Consider the following 11042-nt stretch of genomic DNA (forward strand, 5'->3'; position numbering starts at 1 on the left):
CCTTCTTGGACCTTCACATGATGACACAGAGGCAATTATTGGCTATACTTTTCCCTTTTTGCTTCCTCTTCCCTTATTTCTTCTCCCCAGCAAGATGCTGGTGAACTTACCGTGCCTCCTCCCTCCTCTTCCACCACTTTGGCGAGACAATAGTGAGCTTGAGGTTCACTGCTTCCTCTTCCTTGGCGAGACATTGGTATCCCTTTCTTCCTCCTCAGTCCTCAGCCACCAACCCGTGCCTCGTCCCCAACGATACGACACAAGGTCATCGTTGTGCACATTTTTCTTCTTCAGATCTACCCGCAGGTGAGATATATACCCTCTTTCATCGGCTTTTGCAAATTGCACTTCTATTGAAAATTCTTGTAGAAACTTTTAGAGATTTGACTTGAAAGTTTAAAGTCAACAAGATTTTTTTTAATGTATTGAGATGAAATTTCTTAATTCGAAGGAATGGTTATGTGAAAGGTAATGTTTTGAACATAAAACTTTTTTTTTAAGAAAGTTTCAATAATATTTGGCAAAAAGCTTTGATATTAAGAGTAGAAAGTTTTATAGATTTGTGTTCAAAGTCTAAAGTAGAAAGTTTTGATTGAAGATTTCTAAAAGGGGAAAGAATATGAATGGGAAAAACAATAAATATTTAAATTTGTATAGCATTCGAGAGGAAGCGGGCTATCCATGGTGATTTTTGCACCATGAACAACTATGCATATAGGCTTTTCGTGGCAATTGCTGTCATGATAGCTCGTTGCCTTATGACCTAGTAGAGCACGATTATGGCTAAATAAGTTTTAGAGAACGCTTGTTTTCATCAGAATTCACTCTGTTATTAGCCCTACCAAATGAGGAGCTGGTCTGTTATATATATAACTGTCACATATTTATCTTTTTAATACAAAAGTATAAATTCTAGCCTCTATCACGTAGGAGTACTAGTTTGGTAATATAAATTTTAGCCAATCATAAAGTTTTGTCTTGTGTGCCAACGCCACACTACGCGTTTATTTGTTAACTTGGTTTTATTGTAGGGCTCTTTTATCATAATATATTTTCTAGGCGTTTCTAAACCAAATAGAATATTTACTCATAAATTATTTTTAATTTCTTCTTTTATTTTTCTATGACTTATCATCTCTAACTAACCGATCATGGTAGTGAAGCCTCTCCTACTGAAAAGAGGTAACAAAAGATGGCAGAATTCCCGTCAAAGTCTGGAGTATCAGGCATATCTTTCTCCCACACTCTTCCTTTTGTAACCGACCAATCCTCCGTTGTTCCTCCGGCGACTCGCAAAAGCTAGATAAAGTTCGGCACAGAGCAAGGATTTCTTAGCGCAGCGTTTCAACAGTTCATCGCCCATTTGTTACCCTCTTTTGGGCCGAAAAGGCTTCTCTCTTTTAAGAACCTTCACGCGGCGACGCGCTCCCGCGGCTGCGAGGAAACTGTGCCTTCCCTTACTGAATGTGAAACGACCTAAATCAGCAAGTCTGCATTTGATCATAAGTGCTAGTAATATAGTCTCGCCATTAAGAATGACATAGTGTGTGTGCGTGTCTTATCTGTTTCGTTAAGAAATGATGCACTGAAAATCTTCTATAAGAAGCACCGAAGCATAGCTAATGAGCACGGAACAGTACACGCTATAAGTTCATAGCAGAAAGTAGTTGAATTGCAAATTTGCAGTGGTAGCTCACCATTTCAAATGTCAGACGAGGTCGAGATGAGGCAAGCCAAGTGCCGGCAAGACTACATGGCAATTGTTAAGCAGGTAAGCTATCGTTGTTCTCTGCAATTGCCTAACTGTGATGCTGGACCGCACTAGATAACTACAGATGTCGCACTTTTGCATCGATCATTGACTCTCTCCTTCTCCCTGTGCGCGCAACGCAGAGCCGGCAGCTGATAGAAAAGCTGGACGCAAAGAATGAACCAAAGAAGAGGCAGAAGCGATCAAAGGTATGAATTACTGTAATTCTCGTGCGTATACCCGTATTTCTTGTGGTCGTTCTTTTCTTCAGAAGAAACCAGCCATTCTGGTTCAGGGTGAACGGTAAGATTTTAGATTTGTCACTTCCGTTCTGTAGCATCACAATGTGTACAAGCAGAGCTTCTCCAACGCCGTGTAGCTTAAAAGTATTTGGATTTGAATTAGTAACTGATTAAGCAGGGATCTGCTTCTGCTACCTGCAGAACTCTGAAAAAGAAAAGGCGGTCGCCCCGAGCTCGTCTAAGAAAATGGACCGCGAAGAGCTCGAGAAGACCATCAGGGGTTTCCTGAAGGAGCTCGATTCGACTGAAGCTGTTCCAATGAGAACAACTGGATGTACGAGTGCAATGCGACCTAGTACTATCGATCAGGACTTCAATACTCAATAGTTACCCCCAACATTTCAGGATTTTGCACAAGAAGATGAATCATTCTAACATTTTTTTCCCCAATGTTTCTTAGTTCTCCCGCTGTTGAAACTAGATATGTTTGTTGATATAGAATCGCGCCGCGACACCTTAAACACGTTATGTGCAACTTACGACGGCATCCAAAGACTTAGTCACCATAGGGAATGGGTAGATGTCGCCGAATGAACACTCGGCAGGGATGCTCTTAGGATAAACGTGCATCGGTTTGTCCTAGTCTCGATAAGTCAGCTATGACATCCTCTAACATCGTAGAGACGAGAGACGACAAGCAATTGGGGGATTGGAGGAGAATCACCATAAAAAAGCACATAGAGATCGGCACTATAGGTGCCAAAATAGCTAAAACTGGCATCTATAGTGTTTTTCCCTCTTCAGTGGGTTGAAAATACATTAAATCGGTATATTTATGCAACTATAGGTGCCAATTTTTTTAACTATAGGTGTCGATTTTTTTTTAAAAAAAGCACCTTAAATATATTATAGGTGTCGGGTTTTTTAAAAAAATCGGCACCTATATCAAATCGAGCCAAGCCGGCCAGCGGGTGAGGGGTAGGAGAACTGCCTCTTTTCATTGATAAAGAAGGAGAGTGGTAGAACCAAGACTCTATCCTTTATGCCAGTTAGGTGACGAGACGACTGTTCACCACCTCACGCACTAGATAGTCACAAAAGAGAATATTGGGAGCAATAGCGACATGGATGCAAGTCGACCTGCAAACGAACTAGTGGAACACCATCGACAATGAAAACATAGAGGATAGGTCTAGCATAGACAAAACGGATCCCAAAAACTCACTACGGTCGCTCATCCCTCAGGCCAGCTAAAATTTAGAAGAAGCGAAACAGAAGTCTTCTAACGAATTGCATCCATGCCCTGATGCCTACCGTCTTAGGTGGTGTTCTTTACTCCTGAAGATAAAGATTAGGTTTTTTTACGCAAAACGAGGTGGTATTAACATATGATTGATTGAGTTTTAATTATTACAAAGTTAAAAAATAGATTAATATGATATTTTAGAGGAACTTTTATATAGAAAGTTTTCGCATAAAACACGTTGTTTCATAGTTTGAAAAGCGTGCAACGGAAATTTTTATCTTCATCCAACTCTTGTTGGAGAAATAAACAGGACCTAGCGAAAATCAAGGAGGCTTGATGCTTCGCGGGGACAGCATAGCTTAGAGACCTCTTAACTGCGAGAGTAGGCCTATTGTGTAATCTCGCTATTGCTTGTATATAAACCTTGTGACAATAATATTTGACTGGATGAACACAAGGTCCAGTGGTAGACGATGGAGATCGGAGACTGATGCAGCATAGCTTGCACTGGTGACTGGCGAGAGTATCGTCTGCTGTACACGTTGCATATGATTCCAATCGTGTGGTCCTCCCAGTAAAGTTCTATCATTGGTGCGACCTCGTGGTCGTGGCCTCAGTGTATTTCTTGTGCAGATGCTTTCGCCGGGATTTCGGAGCTTTTTTGCTGTGCTCGATCAGACGATTACAAGTATTTTTCTGGTTTTCCAATGTGCGCTGGGTACGTACTAGTACGTGGCGTAATAACCCAAATGAATCGAAGCATCCAATTAATGGACACAAATCTTGGCTAAAAGAAAGTACTAACAAGGATATCACTGGTGAATGGGAAATGACGCGGCATTGCTTGTAGGCGTAGCCTTTGCATCATTTTTCCCTTGAAAACTCGTCTCCCGGTCTCCGGTGCTACTACTACCATTGGTGCGACTTTGCAGTTGTGGTCGCCGTGCAAACTCTCCTTGCTACTCGTATCACCCTATCGCAGGATGTTGTTTCAACCAAACCGGTTGGCGCATATGCCAGCGGCAACGGATGGCATATGCCTTCACTCCGCTGTAGAATTGGACTCGGGATGTTGCAGTTGGCACAAAGGGAGAAAAAAAAAGGTTGGCCACCAATTATATCCGCTCTGAACTGCTGATCCAGATAAGGACAAGCAGTCAGCAGCTTTGAGGAGAATTCATGCATTAATCTGCTCCATGACAAATCGCTTTTACTGCGCGTGTACGACGAGCAGTAACAATTGCCTTTAATTACTCTTAATCGTAGTAAAAAATTTTACAGTACACAAATGAAAATGACAGTAATACTAAACAAAAATGTCGTGCTTATCATCTTCATTCTCTCGAGAAATAGTACATGTCACGATGAATCAACAACAAGCAGCTAGCACTAATTCCTCTACCTGACTACTACCTCTTCTGATCCTCTCCTGAATGTGCCGAGAAAATTAAGAAAAGAAAAGAAAAAAGCCCAAAAAAAGAGAAGGGCAAAAGCACGAAACACTTGTGCAGTTAAGTGCTGCTAAAAAAAACACCAACTACCAATAGCACTCGAGAGAGTTAAATTAATCTATCCTCTGTTCGTTCAAACAAAACAGCTCGATGGATGGAGGTGACGTGCAAAAGCTAAAGTGTCAGGCCTGGAACCCGGTCTTCTTCCACACCGCGTCGCGGACCTTGAGCGTCCGGCCGATCCCCATCCCGTCCTCGTGCACCGACAGCGACGCGGCGCGGCGGCGCCACGCCAGCTCGTGCGGCGGCAGCACCGCCACGGCCGACGCCGCGTCGATGTCGTCGTCGTCCACGTCGTCCGCCTCCCAGTCGCCGGCGTGGTGCCCCCTGTACTCGTCGCCCAGGATCTTGGACCAGTCCGGTATGTTCACCGGCAGCGACCCGTGCGCCGCCGGCTTCGACGCCGCCGCCGCCGCCTTCCGCCCCGGCGGCCGGGCGGCCGGCACCTGATGACGTGCCGCCCGGGGTGACTCGGCTACCTCCGCGGCCGGCTCGAACGATCCCCAGATGTCCGACTCGTCGAACTCGTCGAAACCGTTGCCGCCACCTACGCCACGGCCGCGCGACGACGCCGCCGTCGGCGCGAACCGGCTGTACGCTTGCTCCGTCGCCGCCGACCGCGTGCTCCTCGCCATTGCCGCCGCCGTGAATGCCAAGAAACAAAAAAAAGAACCAACACGAATCGCGGAGCGATGCAGATTGTTCACGAGGCAGTCGTGGCGACCGGAGAATCTGGGAGCGCGGCAAAAGAAGAGAGGGAAGGGAAGTGGAAGAGGTTGCGCGGCGGTGGTTTCGTCGGGATTTTATAGGAGCCGGAGGGACGAGAGCAGAAAGCGGTAGGAGTGGATAAGGCCGTATATGGATTGACCCTTGTACCCCTGGCTCGCCCGTGTACAGTTATGTATTTGCTACGTGGACGACACCTACAACATCTACGACTGTCTCGCTGCGGGTGGGGCCCGGGGATCGGAGGCCGTAAGGTTTCCGACGTGTCACGTACGTATCCTCCGTATCCGGACTTGAGGCTGTGGCTACGTTTGGGTTTTGTGGGGGCAACGCCTGCTGGCGAGCTGCGATTGGCCAGTTGGAAACGTAGTGGGCCCGGTGTCTTTTTGTTTTGGATAAGTGAGTCCATCAACGATTTAGCGATGTTGGAAAAGAGAGGCTTATCCGTAACCAGCAACACTGATTTGGGGGAGTTTCATCGCGAGTTGGTCTCTCTAGCCAAGCTGCTCGTAACGGAGAGTTTTTCCTCTCCAGCTAACTACACTAGCTACCTGAGCTCACCACGTATAGAAGAGACAAGAAGCCAGGTAGATCCGGTTATCTGGTTTTGAGGCAAAATATTTTGGAGTATACGATGTGCTGCATATCCGAACAAGACCATTTGATTCTGGCAGAGACAAGGGCGGTGCTAGCTATGCTATTGCTAGGTGCGCCTGTAGGTTAGACGAGCAGCACGAGACAGTATGGTTGTTTTTTTACTCTTAAGACCAGCAGGGAGTACCACTGAACCAGCATTCTTCTGGGACGCGATAAACGAAGTTTATCCATCTAATTAGCGAGGATAAGGTAATCGCATTATACAATTAAGGCTGGCAATGTCCCCAGGAAGGACACGTACGCGCGCGGCCGCAGCTGCGCATCCGCCTCACCGTCGCTTTCGGCGCGGGGAGCAACATATGCACCGTCGTAGGAGACCCAGTCGGCACGCGGGTGTCGGCGTACGTACGTGTCGCCGCCGGAGTGGCTAGGCGGGAGCGGCCACGTGGGCTCGCCCTGCTCGCGCCTGTATCCGCGGCGGGGCGCAGGCGGATTAGCTCGATCGGACAGATCGTGTAGCGGTCCGACGAAACAGCGAGCTGGCCATCCCGTTTGGCGGCGATGGGGCGATCCATGTATGGATGCATCCGTGGTGGCTGGCAATAGTGGCATTGCCGCAGCGGCAGCCAGACGAGATCGAGGAGGAGATGAGCTGCGGCCTGTGGCCCTGTATCTATATCTGCTCGTGCCGTTTTGCGCTGGACATGATACGTGCCGACATGCGAGCGTGCGGGCCTGGCGGTGGCCTCAATTCCTCGAAATTTCCCTTGGGACCCCACGTGCGCCGGAGCCGTCGGAACGTTGTGGTTGCGGCAGCAGCACGTGATGCTGATGAGCCAGTTGGTCGTCTGATGTGAATTACTGACGCAGTGACGCTGTCGCGAACTCGCGATAGGATGCAGGGCTGCGTCGAGGCGAAGACTCGAGCAAGCAGAGCAGAGATAACGGGAAACTTCCTCAGCGGCTCAACGCGCAAAAGAAGCAACAGCTTGAACGCGCGAGAGTTGTCGAAGAAGTAGTACAAACAGGCTATGGGCCAGAGGCTCAAGAACCTTTCCAAGTAGGCCGTTTGATCTATTGATGATATGGGCTATGGCCAGCCCAATCCGGCCGCGTATTGGTCGACATGGTATCATGGGGCAATAAGTTTATTTAGGGGAATAAGTTCACTTAGTGATCCTCAAAAGTGATCGAAATTTAATCCACCCTAAATCATAAAACCCGATATCTTGACCCTCAAACTCTTAAAACCGGTGCAATTTAACCCCCTTGGCGGTTTTGAAGGGAGGTTTTGCTGATGTGGCGGTATTGACTGGGTCTCCTTTACACGTGGCGTTGACGTAGCGTTTAAGAGGTATTTAGAATTAAAAAATATACGTGGGACCCATTTGTCATTGACACATAAAAGATTGTTAGACCCATGTGTCCCTTCTCTCTCCCCCCTCCCTCTAGTTCCTTCTCCCTTCTCGCCGCTCCCTCTCTCTCTCCCGCGGCGGGTGGCGGGCGGCGAGGGCCGGAGCGGCGGAGGCGCGGGCGTGGCGCGGCGGTCTGCGAGCGGAGGAGACGCGGGAGTGGCGGCGCAGGCACTGGAGCGGCGGCGGCTGCGGCGCCCGGGCTGAGCTCCACCGCCTCCCCGCCGACAGCGACCAGGCGTTCTAGCAGGAGGACGGCGGGCAGCGGCAAGACAAAAATAAGCAGCAGCAGATCTCCAGTTGCAGGGACCAAACATGGAGGGGCAAGACAAACAAGCAGTAGCAGATCTCCAGGAGCGGAGGCGGCCGCGGCGGCGGTCGTGGTGGTACATGGTCCAGATCGATGTCAAACGGTGGCTACACAGGAGGACCATGTTGCTTCTGAGAGACAATTGCGGCCTGAATTCATTGTGCGAGGATAGGTACATCAAGCTCACACGCTTGGGCGCTCATCGCATTCTCATCCATTATGCCAGGCTGATGCAGTGCTTGTACTACAACATCCTCATAAACGAGGTTGGGATGAAGAGCTGGGAGGAGTACACCGAGCAAGATAGGGAGGAGGTTCGGGCGCTGATAGACAACATCGTCGAGCTCTGCCGTAGTTCGATTCCCAGGTCGCCGCACGACGTGGTTCGCGAACGTCGACGACGTGAGCAGCGTCGGATCGTCGTCGACGACGACGCTCGCCGCCGGAGCTCCATGTGGTGTCGCGTTTTTGAACGGGGGTATCGGATGGTTCGCCCCAGTTGCATGTCGTCAGGGCGTTTGCTTTCCTCCTCCGCGTCGACCCTTCTCCGCGGCAAGGAGCCGGGGGAGCTATTCTCGGGTGCCGCCGCCGTCGCCGCTCCAGTGCCTGCCGCCACCACTCCCGTGTCCCCACCACTCGCAGGCCGCCGCGCCACGCCCGCGCCTCCGCCGCTTGCTGCCGTCTCCGCTCACCGCCGCTCAGGCCCTCGCCGCCCTCCGCGGGTGAGAGAGAGAGGGAGCGACGAGGAGGGAGAAGGAACCGGAGTGAGGGGAGAGTGAAGGGACACGTGGGTCCCACAATTTTCTTTTATGTGTCAATAGCAAATGGGTCCCACACATATTTTTTAATTCCAAATGCCAACTAAACGCCACGTCAATGCCACGTGTAAAGGAGACTCGGTCAATACCACCATGTAGGCGCCACGTCAGCAAAACCGCCCTTCAAAACCACCAAGAAAGTCAAATTGCACCGGTTTTAAGAGTTTGGGGGTCGAGATATCTGGTTTTGTGGTTTAGGGTCACGAATTAGATTTCGATCACTTTTGAGGGTCACAAAGTGAACTTATTCCTTATTTAGGTCTCTTATTTTGTCGTCAAGTTTAGATCACGTCCTAGAACCATAATAGCTTATATATCGTGTCTCTTAGCTAACAAAACCAGAGTACGTGAGGTCCTAGGGAAATATTGAGAGACACGATATATCTGATATCATGGTTCAACCCTCGTCACCACCACCGCTCCACAGTCCTATGCACTGCAACGACCTCATTCGTAGTCATGGTCTCAGCGACCAGAGATCTCTTCCTTTGTGGAGTGCCCCGGCGATGGCCACCACAGTGAAGCTGCTCGGCGTTGGGTTCACACGAACACAACATTTTTTATGGGGGAACAATGGAAGAGGATCTCCTTGTCGTGAGGGCATTCACGAGGCTGGCAACCTCGCCATCGTACAAGGCAGCCCAACCGTGGCCGGAGCCGACGCAACGCTTCATCGTCGTGGGAGAGAGGATGATCGAGGCTTTGGTGGAGAGTGGAGGACATGCACTAGGCAGAGACATGTAAGCGGTCGAGTCGGATGAGTAGCGACAGCAAGGCCATGGGGAGGGAAGCACGCTAGGCAATGTAGACGACTCGGGCACAAGTATAGATCTGGATCAAGCGGCTGGCCCCCACTCTTCTCCCTACTGGTTGCTGGCCATCGCCATTGAGCTTCCCCTCATCGACCGCCACCATTATCCTCACCAATCGCCGCCCCCTAGCCCTGGATTGAGATAGGAAGAGAGGGGAGAAGTGGAAGAAATTGGGATGCTGACATATGGGGCCTACATGGATCCCACGCGGACTCAGCCGCTACGTCAGTCAAAACTAGAAGCAATACTACCTTGGTACCCAATATGAACCGTTTTTGCAACATTAGGGGTGTGTTTATCTGGTATTCTGGTATAGGGATGATTTTAAAACTCCATGACAAGATGAAGGACCTGAAGTGAACCATTTGCTCTTATGGGCTATTACTACTAGTATAGGACTTGTGGTGTGCTAAAGAGGGGCGAACCCAGTTTGTTCGGCTGGGCCGTAAGAACTTTTCTCTGTTGTACAGCCTAAATTCATTATGTTCAGGATGTTCAATTTTATCGCAATATCACGTTACATGGACTTTGTAGCCTCGTCCCTGGAAAGAGTTCCAGACTACAATAACACCAACCCTATTAAAGCAGGTACAATAGCAGACTATAAGCTAACGATAAACACATTTCGAGCAGATAAAAGAGGAGAGAGAAAAGCATCGGACTACAGATTTGTAGCCAGTTACAGCACGGTCTCTAAAATGCATGTGTGCATGACATGTGGGATCATGTATAAATTCTGTAGTATAGTAACTATTGTATGAATTTGCTATTAGATTAACTATAGACGATTTGAAGTCAGTAGTTGGCTATACTATTAAACTTGCTATTATTCGGTGGAAGGAAAACCAAGTTGACCTGCGAAAGAAGTACCACTTGTCAACTACTAGTAATCAGTCTAGTATGATACTGCACACCAATCTACGGATTAATTTGATCTCAGATGAACAAATAACCTTATCTTTTCGTTTATATTTATACTTATCTGCTAAAATTTAATTTTTCAACCTTAAATTTAAAGCCGATTTTGAGGGTTTTTTTTATCAAAGTATTTTTCATTTGCAGATATACCGTTTGGCGAAACGATGGGGCTTAAAACTTCGCTGGCTCAGGCGCCTCCTCTCGAGAGGAGACGAGAATCATATGAATCCACCTGTGGAATGCCATTGGCTCGCCGTCCTTTTCGAACACCGCCCCACATGCTCACACAGTCACACAGCCGCAGCTTAACGGTTCAATCAATCAGTACAACACACCATCACAAAATTCACAACGCAGACGAATCCTGTGGGTTGCATACAGCATGGTGAGTGAGGAGTATATTTGTCTCCTATTTATCTCTTGTCCTGCGTTTCTAGCACAGTTGCGGCGACGCATCGTCAGAAACTCAGAATGATTGGGAGACCGGGGCCACCAGCCCACCAGCGACCGTGACCTGGGCCGCCCGGCTCTTGCCAGCCACAGATGAGCGTAGGTGGCAGCGCCGGATTGGCCGGCCACGGCGATCTGAAGGCCACCGTTCACCCACGCGTCCTACGACATGGACGCATGGAAATAACACTTACGTCGCGCATCTCGAGAGGAAACAAAAAACGTGAATCCGAAGCGAAAAAGAAACGGA

The 11042-nt window shown here is 48.8% G+C and overlaps 1 protein-coding gene and 1 pseudogene across 1 annotated transcript; one reads left to right on the forward strand and one right to left on the reverse strand.

Annotated features, from left to right (window-relative positions):
- LOC127764380 (uncharacterized) lies at nucleotides 1–2512 on the forward strand (annotated as a pseudogene).
- A 2033-nt stretch (nucleotides 2513–4545) lies between these two features.
- On the reverse strand, nucleotides 4546–5545 carry LOC127763628 (uncharacterized). The gene has a single exon (XM_052288392.1). It carries the CDS (start codon nucleotides 5382–5384, stop codon nucleotides 4872–4874), a length of 513 nt encoding a protein of 170 aa, XP_052144352.1. The 5' UTR covers nucleotides 5385–5545; the 3' UTR covers nucleotides 4546–4871.
- Between the last annotated feature and the right edge of the window lie 5497 nt (nucleotides 5546–11042).

The sequence above is a fragment of the Oryza glaberrima genome, chromosome 2, assembly GCF_000147395.1.
Source record: "Oryza glaberrima chromosome 2, OglaRS2, whole genome shotgun sequence".
Classification (NCBI taxonomy): domain Eukaryota; kingdom Viridiplantae; phylum Streptophyta; class Magnoliopsida; order Poales; family Poaceae; genus Oryza; species Oryza glaberrima.